The sequence below is a fragment of the Saccopteryx leptura genome, unplaced genomic scaffold (genome assembly GCF_036850995.1).
Source record: "Saccopteryx leptura isolate mSacLep1 unplaced genomic scaffold, mSacLep1_pri_phased_curated manual_scaffold_21, whole genome shotgun sequence".
NCBI lineage: Eukaryota > Metazoa > Chordata > Mammalia > Chiroptera > Emballonuridae > Saccopteryx > Saccopteryx leptura.
The window spans coordinates 195,365-216,868 of NW_027095703.1; the positions used below are offsets into that span (position 1 = coordinate 195,365).

General features: G+C 37.8%; 1 protein-coding gene across 1 annotated transcript in view; it reads left to right on the top strand.

Annotated features, from left to right (window-relative positions):
* LOC136386927 (cAMP and cAMP-inhibited cGMP 3',5'-cyclic phosphodiesterase 10A-like) overlaps nt 1–21,504 on the top strand; it is a 113,654-nt gene that overhangs the window by 63,681 nt on the left and 28,469 nt on the right. Inside the window, 2 exon segments of the mRNA XM_066358041.1 lie at nt 11,257–11,399; nt 16,139–16,222. Coding sequence (XP_066214138.1) covers nt 11,257–11,399; nt 16,139–16,222 — 227 coding nt within the window.

Genomic DNA, 21,504 nt, shown 5'->3' on the forward strand with positions numbered 1-21,504 from the left:
GGGGATCCTCAAACCCCTCAGAGAGATCTTCTGAGCATGGCTTTTAAGATACCTAGAGGCAGAAAAAGACCAATAGAGATCAGGTTAACTACCAACTTTTAGGATATGCCCTTAAAGGCCCCAATGCCCCAAAGTTGTCTCCTAGGATGCCATCTGGGTCCTGCTTTAATAGTGGAAAAGAAGGTCATTGAGCTAAAACCTGCCAGGCTTACATGTCTCTACTGTGAGGAAACAGGGACATTGGAAGGTAGGCTTCCCCTCACTCCCCTAAGGGAGGGTTCAGACTCTTCCAGCCTTGCTCCAGCCACCTATGACCTAACCTTGCCCAGAAAGCTGGGGTTGGCCACTGAAGGGTGAAGGTGCCCAGGGCCATCGGCCCCATCTATGACACTGTGGACAAACCCAGGGTATTTGTTCCAAGAAGCAGGTAAATTGATCTCACTTGCACAAGGGCCACTTAACTATGTTTTGCCTGAATAGTCAGGATTTTTATTCTTCCCTCAAAGATCTTTGTTGTGGGTGCTGATAGCCCTATGTTCTGCTGCTTTTCTTAATATATAGTGTTTCCTTTGTCCCTCCTATCTCAATGCCCCACTATATTTCAGGCTGGGACCTACTCCTAATTTAGAGCTCTCTTTCCCCCTTTGCCAGCTTCTATTATGAATCTAACTTTGTCACACAGCTTAGTGTATCCCAAGTTTCTCTTTACCATGCCACAGTTGCAGAGCTCCAGGGAAAGGCTACCTGGTCTCATCTCTCCAGGCAGAGGAGAACAGAAGCTCCATATCCATGCATGCTGCAAATGGCTTCTCCAGTCTACCTGAATCATTACCAGCTAGAAGCAGCAGTCACTGGGACTTGGACATGAGCTGCAAAGTATAGAATGGTGACAACAATTCCAGTGCCATGAGGACTTTTCCTGGATGTGGACTTTTCCTGGACTCCTACTCCCTGTGACAGATCCTACAGACTGAACTGTGGTTGGGTTGCATTTTTCAGGGATTTGACATGGTGATGGGGCCAACTTGGACTTGGTGAACATGTTAAGGACACTACTCTTTTATGGATTCTTGCTGTATTGGCCAAGAGTTTGCTTAAAGGCTTTTAATCAATGTAAAAAAAATAGAAGGCTGGATAAAGAAGATGGGGCACATATACACCATGGTATACTAGTCAGCTAGAAGAAATGATGACATCGGATCACTTACAGCAGTTTTGGTGGAATCTTGATAACATTATGCGGAGTGAAATAAGTGAATCAGAAAAAAACAAGAACAGAAAGATTCCATATATTGGTGGGATATAAAAGTGTGACTTAGAGACATGGACAGGAGTGTGGTGGTTACAGGGGGGGGAGGGACGGAGGGAGGGGGGAGAGAGAGGGGTACAAAGAAAACTAGATAGAGGGTGACGGAGAACGATCTCTCTTTGGGTGATGGGTATGCAACAGAACTAAATGACAAGATAACCTGGAAATGTTTTTTTTGAATATATTTACCCTGATTTATTGATGTCACCCCATTCAAATAAAAATTTATTTATAAAAAAAAAAGAATAACATAAGAATAATAGGTATATCAGAGGGAGAAGAGAGAGAAAATGGAATGGAAAACATACTCAAACAAATAATAGATGAGAACTTCCCAAGCCTGTGGAAAGAACTAAAGCCTCAAATTCAAGAAGCAAACAGAACTCAGAGTTTTCTTAACCCCAACAAACCTACTTCAAGGCACATCATAATGAAATTGGCACAAACCAACAGGAAAGAAAAAGTTCTCAAGGCAGCCAGGGAAAAGAAGAATACAACATATAAAGGAAGGCCCATTAGATTATCATCCGATTTCTCAACAGAAACTCTACAAGCTAGAAGAGAGTGGACCCCAATATTTAAAGTCCTGAAAGAGAGGAACTTTCAGCCATGAATACTATACCCATCAAAGCTATCCTTCAAATATGAAGGAGAAATAAAAACATTCACAGATACAGAAAAGATGAGGGAATTTATCATCAGAAAACCCCCACTCCAGGAATTACTAAAGGGGATTCTCCAACCAGATACAAAGAACAACAACAACAAAAAAGCCCCAAGTAAAAGCTCCAAGAAGAACACAATAAAATCAAATTTAAACTGTGACAACAAAAAGAAAGGGGGAGGATAGGATGGAGACTAACAGTAGCAAAGGATGACGGAGTGCAAAAGTACTCACAAAATAGTGCACTACAATGAACAGGGTAGGAACTCTTTTCATTACTTAAAGGTAACCACCATTGAAAAAAACCACCACAGGAGCACATGACTTAAAAAAGGAAGCAACAGAGGAAAGATGTATGGAATACAACCAAATAAAAACAAAAGATAGAAAGTTGAAAGAGAAGAATCAAACAAGACACAAAACTAATAGAAAGCAATCTATAAAATGGCATTAGGGAACTCACAAATGTCAATAATAACACTAAATGTAAACGGATTAAACTCACCTATTAAAAGGCACAGAGTAGCAGAATGGATTAAAAAAGAAAATCCAACTGTATGCTGCCTACAAGAAACTCATCTAAGTAACAAGGATAAAAACAAATTTAAGGTGAAAGGTTGGAAAACAATACTCCAAGCAAATAACATCCAAAAAAAAGCAGGCGTAGCAATACTCATATCTGATAATGCTGATTACAAGACATAAAAGTACTCAGAGACAAAAAAAGACATTTCATAATGGCTAAGGGGGCACTGAATCAAGAAGACATAACAATTCTTAATATATATACACCAAACCAAGGAGCACCAAAATATATAAGACAGCTACTTATTGACCTTAAAACAAAAATACAATCATACCTGGAGACCTCAATATACCGCTGATGGCTCTAGATCGGTCATCCAAACAGAGAATCAACAAAGATATAGTGGCCTTAAACAAAACACTAGAGCACCTGGATATGATAGACATCTACAAGACATTTCCTCCCAAAGTGACTGAGTATACATTTTTCTTCAGTGTACATGGATCATTCTCAAGAATTGACCATATGTTGGGCCATAAAAACAACATCCACAAATTCAGAAAAATCTAAGTTGTACCAAGCATATTTTCTGATCATAAAGCCTTGAAATTAGAATTCAACTGCAAAAAAAAAGAGGAAAAAAATCCCACAAAAATGTGGAAACTAAACAACATACTTTTAAAAAATGAATGGGTCAAGGAAGAAATAAGTGCAGAGATCAAAAGATATATACAGACAAATGAAAATGACAATACGACATATCAGAATCTATGGGATGCAGCAAAATCAGTGATAAGAGGGAAGTTCATATCACTTCTGCTATATATGAACAAACAAGAGAGAGCCCAAGTGAACCACTTAACTTCATACCTTAAGGAACTAGAAGAGGAAGAACAAAGACATCCCAAAACCATCCGAAGAAAGGAGATAATAAAAATCAGAGCAGAAATAAATGAAATAGAGAACAGAAAAACTATAGAAAAAATTAATAGAACAAGGAGCTGGTTCTTTGAAAAGATCAACAAAATTGACAAACCCTTGGCAAGACTTACCAAGCAAAAAAGAGAAAGAAGTCATATAAACAAAATCCAAAATGAAAGAGGAGAAATCACCACGGACACCGTAGTTATACAAAGAATTATTGTAGAATACTATGAAAAACTTTATGCCACTAAATTCAACAAACTAGAAGAAATGGATAAATTCTTAGAACAATACAACCTTCCTAGTCTGAGTCAAGAAGGCGCAGAAAGCCTAAACAGACATATTAGTAAAGAAGAAATAGAAAAAAACCATTAAAAATCTCCCCCAAAATAAAAGTCCATGCCCAGACGGCTATACCAGCGAATTTTATCAAACATTCTAAGAAGACTTGGTTCCTATTCTACTGAAAGTCTTCCAAAAAATTGAAGAAGAAGCAATACTACCAAACACATTTTATGAGGCCAATATAACCTTCATACCAAAACCAGGCAAGAATGGCAAAAAAAAAAAAAAGAAAACTACAGACCAATATCTCTAATGAACACAGATGCTAAAATACTAAACAAAATACTAGCAAATCGAATACAACAACATATTAAAAAAATAATACATCATGATCAAGTGGGATTCATCCCAGAATCTCAAGGATGGTTCAACATACGTAAAACGGTTAACGTAATACACCATATCAACAAAACAAAGAACAAAAACCACATGATCTTATCAATAGACGCAGAAAAGGGTTTCGATAAAATACAACACAATTTTATGTTTAAGACTCTCAACAAAATGAGTATAGAAGGAAAATATCTCAACATGATAAAGGCCATATATGATAAACCATCAGCTAACATCATATTAAATGGCACTAAACTGAAGGCTTTCCCCCTTAAATCAGGAACAAGACAGGGTTGTCCACTCTCTCCACTCTTATTTAATGTGGTGCTAGAGGTTCTAGCCAGAGCAATCAGACAAGACAAAGAAATAAAAGGCATCCATATCGCAAAAGAAGAGGTAAAGGTATCAGTTCTTGCAGATGATATAATCCTATACATCAAAAACCCCAAAGAATCCACAAAAAGACAACTAGATACAATAAGCCAATACAGTAAGGTTGCAGGATACAAAATTAACATACAGAAGTCAATAGCCTTTCTATATGCCAAGAATGAAACATTTGAGAATGAATTCAAAAGAATAATCCCCTTCATGATTGCAAGAAAAAAAATAAAATACCTAGGAATAAACATAACAAAGAATGTAAAGGACTTATAAAATGAAAACTATAAACCATTGTTAAGGGAAATCAAAAAAGATATAATGAGATGAAAAAATATTTCTTGTTCTTGGTTAGGAAGAATAAATATAATCAAAATAGCCATATTACCCAAAGCAATATACAAATTTAATACAATTCCCATAAAAATTCCAATGACATTTTTTAAAGATATGGAACAAAAAGTCATCAGACTTATATGGAACTATAAAAAACCCCAAATAGTCAAAGCAATCCTAAAGAAAAAAAATGAACCTGGGGGTATTACAATACCTAACTTCAAACTATATTATAGGGCCATGACAATCAAAACAGCATGGTATTGGCAGAAAAATAGACACTCAGACCAATGGAACAGATTAGAAAACCCAGAAATAAAATCACATATATATATCAAATAATTTTTGATAAAGGGGCCAACAACACACAATGGAGAAAGAAAGCCTCTTCAATAAATGGTGCTGAGAAAACTGGAAAGCCACATGCAAAGGAATGAAACTGGACTACAGTTTGTCCTCCTGTACTAAAATTAACTCAAAATGGATCAAAGATCTAAACATAAGACCTGAAACAACACAGTACATAGAAGAAGACATAGGTACTGAACTCATGGACCTGGGTTTTCAAGAGCGTTTTATGAATTTGACTCCACAGCAAGAGAAGTGAATCAAAAATTAATGAATGGGACTACATCAGACTAAGAAGTTATTGCTCAGCAAGAGAAACTGATAACAAAATAAACAGAGAGCCAACTAAATGAGAAATGATATTTTCAAACAACAGCTCAGATAAGGGCCTAATATCCAAAATATACAAAGAACTCATAAAACTCAACAACAAACAAATAATCCAATAAAAAAATGGGAAGAGGACATGAACAGACACTTCTCTCAGGAAGAAATACAAATGGCCAACAGATATATGAAAAGATGCTCATCTTTTTTAGTTATTAGAGTAATGCCAATCAAAATTGCAATGAGATACCACCTCACACCTGTTAGATTAGCTATTATTAACAAGACAGGTAATAGCAAATGTTGGAGAGGCTGTGGAGAAAAAGGAACCCTCATACACTGTTGGTGGGAATGTAAAGTAGTACAACCATTATGGAAGAAAGTATGGTGGTTCCTCAAAAAACTGAAAATAGAAATACCTTATGACCCAGCAATCTCTCTACTGGGTATATACCCCCAAAACTCAGAAACATTGATACGCAAAGACACATGCAGCCCCATGTTCATTGCAGCATTGTTCACAGTGGCCAGGACATGGAAAGGACCTAAAAGCCCATCAATAGATGACTGGATAAAGAAGATGTGGCACATATACACTATGGAATACTACTCAGCCATAAGAAATGATGACATCGGATCATTTACAGCAAAATGGTGGGATCTTGATAACATGATACGAAGTGAAATAAGTAAATCAGAAAAAAACAGGAACTGCATTATTTCATATGCAGGTGAGACATAAAAGTGAGGATAAGAGACATTGATAAGAGTGTCGTGGTTACAGGGGGAGGGGGGAGAGGGAAAAGGAAAGGGAGAGGGGGAGGGGCACAAAGAAAACTAGATAGAAGGTGACAGAGGACAATCTGACTTTGGGTGATGGGTATGCAACATAATTGAACAACAAGATAACCTGGACATGTTATCTTTGAATATATGTATCCTGATTTATTGATGTCACCCCATTAAAAAAATAAAACCATAATAAAAAAAGAGAAAAAAGAAAGAAAGAAAGGAGAAAAGGAGGGGTGGAGAAGCAGATGGGCACCTCTCCTATGCCCTGGCCAGGAATCAAACCCGGGACTCCTGCATGCCAGGCCAATGCTCTACCACTGAGCCAACTGGCCAGGGCCATGAATGTTTATTAAAAAACAAAATTAAATAAAGGTAAAATGCTCAAGCACTGAGTTTCCGTTTTACAGTATCTAGTGATATGAACAAGGAATTGTTTTCCAAACACTTAGTGTTTCTCCTAGGTGCTGCACTGCTGTGTTTGTACCCAAACAGGAAAGTTCGTTGTAGGAAAAGCAGACAACTGCCAAACCCCTCGGTGGGGGCTGAGGACTGACAGGCCTTGCTCACTGGTCCTGGGCAGCTTGCCTTCCCTGAGAGCCTATGCGGGCCTCCATTTTTAGGGGGTCTCAGTGGAAGGGAGTTTTCCTTTATGTGTTTGTGTTTGGAATGAGGTGAACAGTTAGTATGCTATCATATAAATATCCCCTACTATTATAGTATTGCTGTTGATCTCACCCTTCAATTCTATCAAAGTCTGCTTTATCTATTTAGGCGCTCCTGTATTAGATGGATAGATATTTTAAATAGTTATATCTTCCTGTTGGATTACTCCCTTTATCATTATGTAGTGGTCTACTTTCTCTCTTACTATGTTCTTTGTTTTAAAGTCCATTTTGTCTGATATAGGTATTGCTACCCCAGCTTTTCTTCCATTTCCATTTTCATGAAATGTTTTTTTCCATCCTTTTACCTTCAACCTATGTGCATCTTTTGTTTTAAGGTCTGTCTCTTGTAGACAGCATATGTATGGGTCCTGTTTTTTTTTTCCATGCAGCTACCCTATATTTTTTGTTGGATCATTTAATCCATTTACATTTAAGATTATTATTGATATGTATTTGTTTATTGCCATTTTATTCTTTAAAGCTGTATTGCTTTTTCACTATATTCTTTTCCCACTTTGATCTGTTTACAACAGGCCTCTTTACATTTTCTGCAGCATTGTTCTGGTTGTAATGAATTCCTTGAGTTGTTTTTTGTCTGGGAAGTTTTTTATTTCTCCTTCAATTTTAAATGATAGCCTTGCTGGATAAAGTAGTCTTGGTTGTAGGTTCTTGTACTGCATTACTTTGAATATTTCTTGCCATCTTTCTGGCCTCAAGTGTTTCTGTTGAGAAGTCTTATGTTATCCTTATAGGGGCTCCTTTGTAGGTGATAGCTTTTTTTTTTCTCTTGCAGCTTTTAATATTTTCTCTTTATCACTTAGCTTTAGTATTTTAATTATGTGTCTTGGTGTAGGTTCCTATGGGTTTCTCTTTAATGGAGTTCTTTGTGCTTCTTGAACTTGTGAGAGTTTCTCCTGCATTAATTTAGGAAAGTTTTCTGCTATGATATGATTGAACAAAATCTCTATCCCTTGTTCTTTCTCTTCTTCTTCAGGAACCCCCATGATGCAGATGTTATTTTTCTTCATGTTGTCACAAAGCTCTCTAAGAGTTTCCTCAGACTTTTTGAATCTCTTTTTTTTCTCTTCTCTGCTTTCTTTCCTTCATTGAAGTTGTCCTCCAACTCACTGATTCGATCCTCAGCTCTATCCATCCTGTTTTAAATTCCTTCCATTTTGGTGTTTATTTCTGATATTGTATTTTTCATCTCCGACTGATTCTTTTTTAATATTTTAATATCCTTTTTTATACTTGCTATTTCTTTATTTAGGTGTTCATAATGACCATCCATTGTTGTTCTATAATCCCTAAGCATTCTTACAGTCATTATTTTGAACTCCACATCTGAAAGTTTGATTATTTCCATATCACTCAGTTCATCTCCTGAAGGTTTCTTTTGTGGTTTCCTTTGGATTGCACTTCTTTGTCTTCTCATTATCTGTGTTTGAGTGTTTTGTTTGTGGAGTTGGTTGAGTCTAGGTTTGGTGTTGTTTGCCTCCAGTTTTCAATTGTGTTATTTCTAGGTCTTCTTGGGTTTGTATCAGCTATTATTTGAAATCCACTTTTGGATTTGGGCTGCTTTGAAGTCTTGATTTGTTTGGTTTCTTAACAGGTGATAGTTTTGTTTACTGATCTCAACAGGGGGCTTCCTTGAAACTGTATCCAGGAATGCTTTGGGTGTAACCTGAGACTCTGAAGGCCTCTTCCACCAACTAATCTCTCTGGGGGAAGGGTGTTTTCTCAGCTTCAGTAGGGGGAGGTGTATCTCCATGGAGACCTGAGTTACTGCCCCTCCTCCCCACTTCTTGTTTTCAGCTGTGTCTTGTTGCACTGATTGGAGCTGGAGGGATGTCTGGAGATCTGTGAACCAGAAGCAATTCAGTTTTGTTTTTTTGTTTTTTTTGGTGGAAGGATCAGTCCCTTCCCCAGCTATGGCCACCTCCAGCATGGATGAGTCAGCTTTTTTAGGTCATCTCCTGCATTCCTTTGCCTCTTACAGTTGTCCCTCTCTCTCTCCTTTTCACTTGGGAGATAAGCCGGTCTTTTCAACACACCTCACTCCCTGTTTGCCAGGCAAGTGGCTATAAGCAGTATTTTCTGCTCTTTTCCCTGGAGTGAGAGCCCTTCTGGGCTCTCAGCCTCACCTCCCCCTACATTTCTGTAAGCAAGGGGGAATCAGGAGCTCCCTACCAGGTTTGTTCTGGCTTCTTCTTTGCTCCTTGGTTTTTGAGAGCTGTTCTTGTAGTCCAGAGTTGGTTTTTCATACTGACTTTTTCTAAATTGATTTGTATTCCAATTTGGTGGTGAGAGCTGGTTGTCTATGAATCTGCTTACTCCACTGCCATCTTCAGGTCCTATTCACCTTTTTATAGAACTGAAATCACTATAAATGGGACTTACTGCCTTAATAGTTTAGAGAAGTTTCCTCTTTGTAAATAGAATCATGTTCTGCATGATCAATGCTATTAACAGCTTAGTGACTGACTCAGAACAAAAATGGCAGAAAGCAAGTACTTCAGTGACCAGAGAAACTGCATCTCAGTGAGGTCATTTCCTGAGAGTCCATCTTCCTTTGTAGCACCACAGGTCCCTTCTGGGGATGTTTGTTGTGACTAGGTTTACAGGAGATGACTTAATGCACTTGACAGGTATCTTTTTATTTTGAACATTTTCTGTGTCTTTTTCATGAATAAAAAATGACAGCTTACATTTGTTTAACCTAAAAGTTGCAGAGAATGTAATTTTTAGTAGGCCTTGATTATTGACTCCATTGTCTTGTCAATAAACTCAGTGGAACTTAAGCTCCCTGGCAGGCTGGTACCTGCACAATGCATGTAAAAACCCGTGGTGAGCTCTCATGAGTGGGAAGTTTAGCACCTTCATTTCTCTCTGAACCTGCACTTCCATTACCCTGCATATATTTTTTCTAATACAGTATAGTCTGGCTTTAAATATTTTCATTCTTACCCTAAGATGATATTCTAAAACACACACTTATAATAGGTATGAAAATTTGGGACTGTGGTAGTACAGTATGTCATATGTGACATGGGTTTTATTACTATATAGGTGACCAGAGCAACCATGCTATAAAATTTTTATAAAATTACCAAAAATAAAAACACAAGTTACTGGAAACTATTTCTTAATGAGATGCCTGAGGCTTTACAATAGTCCCCTGCCTTTACCCAGTTTGGAGTGAAACAAGGCTTAGTGTAAGTTCTTTAACCTTTAATTCTGGAAGGGTTCAAGCAGAAAACAAGGTTACAGAAGAAGTGCAAAGAATTTCCTTGTACCCATGCTCCCCAGATGCTAGCATATTACCTGCTTGCTTTGAGTCTTACTTCCTCCTCTCCTCTTCTCATCCCAGAGATTATCTTTCTCTGATGTGTGTGAGAATGTTTCAGGTGGAGTATCTTCTAACCCCTGTACACATGTTAAAAACAAACAACAAACAACCAACAAAAACCAAGACATCCTCATATTTTCCACTGAATAATTTTTAAAAAATCAGAAAATTTATATTGGTACTGTCTTAGTTTGTTAGGGTTGTCATACCCATTACCACAGACTGGGTGGTAAATAACAGGAAGTTCTTTTTCCAACAGTTCTATAAACAAGAAGTCCCAGATCAGGGTATAGGTAGGTTTGATCTTTTTGAGACCTTCTCCTGGGCTGGTAAATGGCTGCCTGACCCATGTGGTCCCCTGGTCTTTTCGCGGTTCATGTCTGTCTCATCCCCTCTCCTTATGCGGACCTTAGTGACATTGGATGAGGGACTATCCATTGTCCTTCGGCTTGGACAAGAGGTTGCTGAACAGGCTTGCTTTGCTATCTTGAGAGTTTTCCCCAAGCATCCTGTGGAGATTAGGAAGAGCCCACTTCATAAGAACTGTCCCTAGCAGCTATCACAGCTGTGGTGCCTTGCCTGTCCCTCAGTGTCCCCTTGTTTCTGGAGAGGACACATCAGTGTTTATTAAGACCATCAGTGAGAAAGCATGTGCACTGGAGGTGCTTCTGCTAGCCACCTCTTCCCAGGTTCGGCTCTCCGTGTGGCCCTGGGATATTCTGAGTATCTCCACTCCTGAACACACAACTGTGTTTGCAATGAAAAAGGACCAGTAAGTTGTGTCATGTCTTCACAATTCCATGCATGGGTATCTCCACATACACGGGCATGGGGAGACAGACAGGAGTAGCATTCAGTGGGCCATGAATGTAGTCTTGGTGGAGTTCTGACTCTTTCTTACCAGAGATCCTGAACGTTAGTGACACAGCTGTCTCTGTTTCCTGGTCTGCCATTCAGATATACCACAGGATTCGTCATTGGGACTGCATCTACCACATCTCCATGAAGAAGCTGTCCTACCACAGCATCTGTGCGGCAGAGGAGTGGCAAGGCCTGATGTGCTTTAGCCTCCCCAGCTAGCTCTGCAAGGAGGTTGAGCTGTGAGTGCGCCCGGGTCCCGATCTCAGTCCCTGGGGTGGGCCGTGCATGCATCTGCAGTCCTGGTCCCTGGGGCAGGCTGTGATTGCATCCGGGGTCCCTGGGGCAGGCCGTGAGTGCACCTATGGTCACTGGGGTGGGTTGTGAGTACATCCACTGTCCCGGTCCCTGGGATGGGCTCCCAGTGTCACTGAACCCCAGCAAAAGGGGCGGTGGAGTTCAAGTCACAAGGGCCACATTGACCCCTTCTGATGCGATTCATCATCTCACATACAACTGGTCCAGATCTCATTATCTCAGAAAAAATATCTGAATACAATTATGAAATGAGTTCATCTGAATGTTAGTTTTTTCATTAGTCTTTTGTACACTCTAAACTGGTGTTTCCGCCTGACCTGTGGTGGCGCAGTGGATAAAGCGTCGACCTGGAAATGCTGAGGTCGCCGGTTCGAAACCCTGGGCTTGCCTGGTCAAGGCACATATGGGAGTTGATGCTTCCTGCTCCTCCCCCCTGTCTCTCTCTTCTCTCTCTCTCTCTCTCTCTCTCTCTCTCCCCCCTATCTCTCTCCTCTCTAAAATGAATAAATAAAATAAAATAAAAATGAACTAAGGTGTCTCAACAACAACAAAAAAAAAACTAAACTGGTGTTTCTCAACGTGGGGCCCATGCCCCATAGGGGGGCAATTCAATAGTTAAGGGGGGCAATTTGAAAATGGACTCGACATGACTTTAACTCTTTCGCCCCAGGCCATTTAAATGCAATGCTAGATATCGGTGCCAAATTTAACAAAAAATGCAATTCTTAAATAATTGCAGTAAATAATTATTAAGTATAATTTCGTTTGACGAGACCAAAATATCAACTGGGTGATTGGCATCGTCAAGTAAACTTCATCCTGGGTTCACCGCGGAGCATGACATCTGCTGCGGGGAACCCCAGACTTTTTAAAAACTTGCTAAACAACGCAGTTATTCTCACCTAATTGGCCCATCGCAACTTCTGTAGTATTTCACATCATTCAGTTGGTGTTAATTTGAAATAAGTGCCAGTCAAAACTATTGTAAAAGCTCATTGATTTAATAAATATACATATATATATTGTATAGATATAATTGGTAAGTATTTGAATTTATTTTTATCAATATTAAACTCTTTACTAAGTACTTCTTGCATCGGGGCTAGAAAGCAATAATATTTTATAAATATTATTGGGGCTATAATAGTGCATGCATGACAATTTTAATTTTAGAAGCACAACTTTCCAGAAAATTTTATCAAGTGGAAAAAATATAGATACCTTTTGATTTGTGGTGGTAGTGTAGTAAATGTGTTATGTACATTTAAATAAATATGAATTTTTAGTATACGTTTACTCTATGTCACATTGAATATATTTTAACACATATTTTAATATTAGTTTTTAATTGATCTTATTTTTATTATAGCCCATAGTAAAATGAATGGTGCAAGCAAGAAAAAAACTCGTCAATATTCGGAGGAATATTTAAAATTTGGGTTCATACCCGCTGTTTTGTCTTTTACACCAGCAATGCTTGACCAACGAATCAATGAAACGAGGTCGTCTTGAGGCGCATTTGAAGGCGAAACATAGTGCTCATATTAATTCAGATTTGAGTTACTTTAAAACTTTAAAGAAAAATTTTGAAAAAAGAACATTAAAGTCTCTATTTACTGCTCATACTTCAACTAATAATCGTGTTCTTGAGGCTAGTTATCAAATTTCTTTATTCATCGCTAAAACTGGAGAAAATCACACTATAGGAGAGAATTTAATAAAACTGTCAATATCAGCATTTATTAAAATGGTTCTTGAAAAAGATGACAAAGATGTAAAAGCTATGCCACTCAGTAACAATTCTGTTAGCAGAAGAATAGACGAAATGAGTGAGGATATTGAAAAACAACTTATTGAAAAGCCGAAAACAGGAAAATTCTCCTTGCAAATGGATGAATCAACTTTGAGAGACAGTGAGGCAGTATTGATAACTTACGTAAGATATATTGATAAAGGACATTTTGCTGAAGAAATGTTGTTCTGTAAAAGATTAGAAAGCACCACTACCTCCAAAGATATATATAATAAGCTAAAAAACTACTTAGATGTCAGTGATATACCAATGAAAAATATAATATCTTGTGCTGCAGATGGTGCTCCCAATATGATGGGCAAGAAAAATGGCTGCTTAAAATTGATGAAAGATGCGAATCCAGAAATGATTCTTGTGCATTGTGTTATTCATAGGGAAAACTTGGTAGCTAAAAACATCTCGCTTGTTCTGAATGAAGTATTACATACAGTAATAAAGTGTGTTAATGCTATTAAAGCTAGTGCCAAATGTGAGCGTCTTTTCAAGCTATTTTGTGAAGAACAAAATGAAGACCATGTGAGACTTTTACTTCATACTGAAGTAAGATGGCTATCTAAAGAAAACTGTTTGAAAAGATTTATGGAACTGTTTGATACTCTTGGTGATTTTTTAAGCAACAAACCTGAAATGAAGTATCTGTTAACAATAGATGGTAAAGCATTTGTGAGTTACTTAGCCGATATCTTTGAAAAACTAAATATATTAAATAAGCAACTTCAAGGAACAAATAAAACTCTTGTCGACGCAAAAGCAAAGATATTTGGTTTCATTACCAATATTGAGTTATGTCAGAAACATATTAACAACAAAAATTTTAAACAGTTTCATTGGCTCCAAAAATGTGAAGTAACTGATACCGCTTTACTTGTTATTGTCAATCATTTGAATATTCTATCGGCTGATTTAAAAGAAAGATTTTCTGACTTAAAACAAATTGATTTCCCAACATGGATGATGCAGCCAATGTTAGTGGATTTGTCTGATATATCAAATATGCAGTATCAAGAAGAACTAGCAGAATTGCAAAATGATGAGTCAGTTAAAGCTTTATTTAATATCAAAGGAGCGATGGCATGGCTTTGAGAGGAAATAGAAATCAAATACCCAAATTCAACCAAATGTGCAAGAAAACTATTGCTACTGTTTCCATCTTCATTTTTAGCTGAATGTGGATTTAGTGCTGTAAATGATTTACTGGTAAGAAAAGAAATCAGCTGGATATAACACATCATGGAGACTTGAGACTAAAGCTAACCAAATTGGAACCTAATATAAAATCTCTATGCAGCTAGTATCAAGCACAAGGATCACACTAAATTAAAATAATAAATTAATATAGAAAAATCTGTATTAAAATTATTTGGAATTTAAATTTCTGTTTTTCATTATATGTTTTGAAATTTTACTTACTGTGTTTTGTTAACAATTTCATAGTGATTTCTTCCTAGAACCTATCATTTATGTTTATTAAGTGAACAAATCAATTTTTTAATGTTAAAAATTATGTATGTTACATAGGGGGGGACATAAAAATTTTAGAAAGGTTAAGGTGGGGCAGGGCACAAAAAAGGTTGGGAAACACTGCTCTAAACTATTATAAGATATATATAATATTTAATTTTAAGTGGCATTTAATATAGAATATCTAATAGTTTTTATTTTATATAAACTTGAATTTATGAATTATATTTGAGTTTAGTCAAAATTAATTCAACTTTCAATCTTTGTTTTTCAATTCTATGTTAATATATACAATTACCGGTGGAAGAGCCTGTGAGAATTTGTATACTTGTTATAAGTACAAGTGAACACTATTGAACTACATAGAGAAATTTCAAGAGTGACCCAGAGCTTATAAATGCCTTATTGGGAAGATAGTGTGGTTAAATTAATTAAACAAGAGGGCCATCAGACTGAGGTGGCCTCCTTGCCCTGGTAGTTAGATAGTTGCATGTCAAGGTCAGGACATGGAGACCCCAGGACACCCCATGAGACCCTGAACAAGGGGTTCATAGAGCTCTCTAGCTGGTGTACAAATCCACGTAGGGGAGGTGGTGAGCCCAGACAACGTGGACTCACCTGCCCCTTCCCACAGAACTTACCCCCATGTGGCTCGTCTATCTGGCTCTTCCTGAGTTGGATTCTTTGCAATAAACCTGAGACAGTAAGTCAGGCATTCCTTCGAGTTCTGGGAGCTATTGTAGCATGTGATCAGACCTCTGCTTTATAGGTGGTAGGTCAGGACTCTGGGGGCCTGGACTTGCAGTTGTTACCTAATAGGAGGGGCAGTCTTCATGACAGAGTCCTTAATCCCTGGGTCAGTGCTAATTCTAGGTAGTGTCAGAATTTACAAAAGCCACTCTGTTTATTTGGGTTAAATATTAGTAACTAAATTAAATTAAAAATAGGTAGTAACTTTGGATGCTTATGAAATTTTTCTTTGTACTTAAATAGAAGATAGAACAATTTTTAGCTCTAAAAAAACTTGATAAGTCCTTTTTCCCTTATTGATTAGTTGTGTAATATACATGTATTACTCATAATACAGTTTTTTGTGCATTTTCCATTGCTCTGGTAGTAACTACAGCATCCCGCCCCCTGGCACTTTTTTTTAACAGATTAAGAGAAAGTTAAGCAATGAAAATTAAGCAAATGTTGAACTACATTTTTTAATGGAACGTGTGAGATTTCCTTCTGGAAGCCTTCCTGCAGAGAATGCGGGCACAGTGGGTCCGCCCCGTGTGGTCTCAGTTCTGGATGGACAGTGTTGCAGTGCTGCCAGCCCTCATTACCATGTTTACACTGATCCGGTTTAGGAATGAACTCAGTCTTCTTTCAATTTCATTGCAGATTCCACTTCGACATAGGTACCTTTGAGAGCATGTGGCCTGGGATTTTTGTCCACATGCTCCACCGTTCCTGCAGGACGACCTGGTAGGCATGACCATGCACTTCTGCTATGAACAGTTGAGTGACAGGACCGTCCCGCCCCCGCCTGATTGCCGGGCCACTTTCTGGTTTGATTAATAAAATATGCTATTTATAAAGTACCTTTTCTGGATATTTAAATGTAAAAAGTCTAGTAAGCTTGCTGGACAGACCCGCGGCCTCTCCTATTTCTTTTGGAGGCTGCATGCCCTCTGGCCACGTGGCTGTCCCTCTGCTCACAGCTGCGAGCCTAACCTGGTGGTTGTGCAAATGTAGGCTGAATGTACCTCAGCTGCATAACTGAAAGAGACAGGTTGTCACTCAGCATGATGACACACTGTTTTAAAATGTGTTTGGGAATAGGTGTGTACATTCATGTCGGCTTTCAGCTTACATTCCGTGTCCATCAGCACAGGTGTGAAAGGAGCAAGTCCAGCATTACAGCAGTGATGTGCCATCAGCACACCTCTCTCCACCTGTTTGTCCATTTCACTTTGGCCTGTGTCCCGGAGGAATAATTTTCTTCTTCTCTCTCTCTCTCTCTCCCTGCTCATTTAGTGGCTAACAGAGGCTCTCAGTCTCTCTAGCACTAAACTTCACTTCTCTCCTGTAGAAGTTTGTTTTCTCTTCCATTTGGCAGCGACTTTCGTTTTTTGGGGGGGTTATAAATAAATTTATATTAATGTTAATGGGGCGACATCAATAAATCAGGGTAAATATATTCAAAGAAACCATGTCCAGGTTATCTTGTCATTCAATTATGTTGCATACCCATCACCCAAAGTCAGATTGTCCTCCGTCACCCTCTATCTAGTTTTCTTTGTGCTCCTCCCCCTCCCGCTTCCCCTCTCCCTCCTTCCCTCCCATGCCTCCCCCCCACCCCCCCACCCCCGGTAAACACCACACTCTTGTCCATGTCTCTTAGTCTTGTTTTTATGTCCCACAAATATATGGAATCATGTAGTTCTTGGTTTTTTCTGATTTACTTATTTCACTCCATATAATGTTATCAAGATCCCACCATTTTGTTGTAAATGATCCAATGTCATCATTTCTTATGGCTGAGTAGTATTCCATAGTGTATATGTGCCACATCTTCTTTCTTTTTTTTTTTTTTTTTTTTGCAGTTTTCCGAAGCTGAAAACAAGGAAGCAGTGAGACAGACTCCCGCATGCGCCTGACCAGGATCCACCCGGCATGCCCACCAGGGGGTGATGCTCTGCCCATCTGGGGCATCACTCTGTTGCATGCAGAGCCATTCTAGCATCTGAGGCAGAGGCCACAGAGCCATCCTCAGCACCCTGGCCATCTTTGCTCCAACGGAGCCTTGGCTGCGGGAGGGGAAGAGAGAGACAGAGAGGAAGAAGAGGGGGAGGGGTGGGGAAGCAAATGGGTGCTTCTCCTATGTGCCCTGGTCGAGAATCACACCCGGGACTCCTGCACACCAGGCCAATGCTCTACCACTGAGCCAACCAGCCATGGCTGCCACATCTTCTTTATCCAGTCTTCTATTGAAGGGGTTTTTTGTTGTTTCCATATTTTAGTCTATGGCCATACCACCCTGAATGCGCCGGATCTCGTCTGTTTCCATATTTTGGCCACTGTGAACAATGCTGCAATGAACATGGGGCTGCATGTGTCTTTATGTATCAATGTTTCTAAGTTTTATGTGTATATACCCAGTTGAGGGATTGCTTGGTCATAAGGTAGCTCTATTTTCAGTTTTTTGAGAAAACACCATACTTTCTTCCATAATGGTTGTACTACTTTACATTCCCACCAACAGTGAATGAGGGTTCCTTTTTCTCCACAGCCTCTCCAACATTTGCTATTACCTGTCTTGTTGATAATAGCTAATCTAACAAGTGTGAGGTGGTATCTCATTGTAGTTTTGGTTTGCATTTCTCTAATAACTAATGAAGATGAGCATCTTTTCATATATCTGTTAGCCATTTGTATTTCTTCCTATGAGAAGTGTCTGTTCATATCCTCTTCCCATTTTTTTATTGGATTGTTTGTTTGTTGTTGAGTTTTATGAGTTCTTTGTATATTTTGGATATTAGGCCCTTATCTGAGCTGTTGTTTGAAAATGTCATTTCCCATTTAGTTGGCTGTCTGTTTATTTTGTTGTTGGTTTCTCTTGCTGAGCAAAAACTTCTTAGTCTGATGTAGTCCCATTCATTAATTTTGCCTTCACTTCTCTTGCCTTTGGAGTCAAATTCATAAAATGTTCTTTAAAACCCAGGTCCATGAGTTTAGTACCTATGTCTTCTTCTATGTACTGTATTGTTTCAGGTCTTATATTTAGGTCTTTGATCCATTTTGAATTAATTTTAGTACAAGGGGACAAGTTGTAGTCAAGTTTTGTTTTTTTGCATGTTGCTTTCCAGTTTTTCCAGCACCATTTGTTGAAGAGGCTTTCTTTTCTCTATTGTGTGCTATTGGCCCCTTTATCAAAAATTATTTGACCATATATATGTGGAGTTTTTTCTGGACTTTCTATTCTGTTCCATTGGTCTGAGTGTCTATTTTTCTGCCAATACCATGCTGTTTTGATTGTCGTGGCCCTATAATATAGTTTGAAGTCAGGTATTGTAATGCCCCCAGCTTCATTCTTTTTCCTTAGGATTGCTTTGGCTATTTGGGGTTTTTTATAGTTCCATATAAATCTGATGATTTTTTGTTCCATTTCTTTAGAAAATGTCATAGAAATTTTGATGGGAATTGCATTAAATTTATAAATTGCTTTGGGTAATATGGCCATTTTGATTATATTTATTCTTCCTATCCAAGAACAAGGAATATTTTTCCATCTCATTGTACCTTTTTTGATTTCCCTGAACAATACTTTGTAGTTTTTGTTATATAGGTTCTTTAAATTCTTTGTTATGGTTATTTCTAGGTATTTCATTTTTTTTGTTGTTGTTGCAATCGTGAAGGGGATTACTTTTTTGAGTTTGATTTCTAATATTTCATTGTTGGCATATAAAAAGGCTATGGACTTTTGTATGTTAATTTTGTATCCTGCGACCTTACTATATTGGTTACTGTTTCTAGTAATCTTTTTGTGGAGTTTTGGGGGTTTTCAATGGATAGAATCATATCATCTGCAAAAAGTGATATCTTCACTTCTTTTTTTCTGGTATGGATGCCTTTTATTTCTTCCTCTTGTCTGATTGCTCTGGCCAGAACTTCTAGCACCACCTTAAATAAGACTGGAGAGAGTGGACAACCCTGTCTTGTTCCTGATTTAAGGTGGAAAGTCCTCAGTTTTATGCCATTTCATATGATGTTGGCTGATGGTTTATCATATATGGCCTTTATCATATTGAGATATTTTTCTTCTATACCAGTGGCTCTCAACCTTTCTAATGCCATGACCTGCAATACAGTTCCTCATGTTGCAGTGACCCCAAACCAATAAATAATTTTTGTGGCTACTTCATAACTGTAATTTTGCTACAGTTCTGATTCGGAATGTAAACACCTGATATGCATTATATATTTTCCAATGGCTTTAGGCGACCCCGATGGGTCGCAACTCACGGGTTGAGAACCACTGTTCTATACCCATTTTCTTGAGTGATTTAAACATAATGTCGTGTTGTATTTTATTGAATGCCTTTTCTGCATCTATTAATAAGATCATGTGGTTTTTGTTCTTTGTTTTGTTGATATGGTGTATTATGTTAACTGTTTTACATATGTTGAACTATCTTTGAGATTCTGGGATGAATCTCACTTGATCATGATGTATTATTTTTTTAATATATCGTTGTATTCAATTTGCCAGTATTTTGTTTAGTATTTTAGCATTTGTATTCATCAGAGATATTGGTCTGTAGTTTTCTTTTTTTGTGCCATCCTTGCCAGGTTTCGGTATGAGGGTTATGTTGGCCTCATAAAATGTGTTTGGAAGTATTGCTTCTTCTTCAATTTTTTGGAAGACTTTCAGTAGAATAGGAACCATGTCTTCTTTGAATGTTTGATAGAATTCAATAGTATAACCGTCTGGACCTGGACTTTTATTCTGGGGGAGGTTATTAATAGTTTTTTTCTATTTCCTCCCTGCTAATTGGTCTGTTCAGGCTTTCTGCTTCTTCATGACTCAGTTTAGGAAGGTTTTATTGTTCTAGCAATTTATCCATTTCTTCTAAATTGTTGAATTTGGTGGCATATAGTTTTTCATAGTATTCTACAATAATTCTTTGTATATCTATGATGTCTGTGGTGATTTCTCCTCTTTCATTTTGGATTTTGTTTATATGAGTCCTTTCTCTTTTTTTCTTGGTGAGTCTTGCCAAGGGTTTGTCAATTTTGTTGATCTTTTCAAAGAACCAGCTTCTTGTTTTATTGATTTTTTCTATAGTTTTTCTGTTCTCCATGTCATTTATTCTGCTCTGATTTTTATTATTTCCTTTCTTCGGCTAGCATTGGGTTGTCTTTGTTCTTCTTTTTCTTGTTTCTTAAAGTGTAAAGTTAAGTGGTTCACTGGGGCTCTCTCTTGTTTGTTCATATAGGCCTTAAGTGATATGAACTTTCCTCTTATTACTGCTTTTGTTGCATCCCAGAGATTCTGATATGTCATATTGTCATTTTCATTTGTCTGTATATATCTTTTGATCTCTGCACTTATTTCTTCTTTGACCCATTCATTTTTTAAAAGTATGTTGTTTAGTTTCCACATTTTTATGGGTTTTCCCCCCTCTTTTTTGCAGTTGAATTCTAGTTTTAAGGCTTTATGATCAGAAAATATGCTTGGTACAATTTCAATTTTTCTGATATTGCTGATGTTATTTTTGTTTCCCAACATATGGTCAATTCTTGAGAATGTTCCATGTCGCTTTGGGATGAAGTGTCCTGTAGATGTCTATTATATCCAGGTCTCTAGTGTTTCATTTAAGGCCAATATATCTTTATTGATTCTCTGTTTGGATGACCAATGTAGAGCTGTCAGCGGTGTATTGAGGTCTCCAAGTATGATTGTATTTTTGTCAGTGTTTGTTTTTGGGTCAATAAGTAGCTGTCTTATATATTTTGGTGCTCCTTGGTTTGGTGCATATATATTAAGGATTGTTATGTCTTCTTGATTCGGTTTCCCCTTAATCATTATGAAATGACCATTTTTGTCTCTGAGTACTTTTTCTGTCTTGTAGTCAGCATTATTAGATATGAGTATTGCTACACCTGATTTTTTATGTTATTTGCTTGGAGTATTCTTTTCCAGCCTTTTACTTTGAATTTGTTTTTATCCTTGTTGTTTAGATGTGTTTCTTGTAGGCAGCATA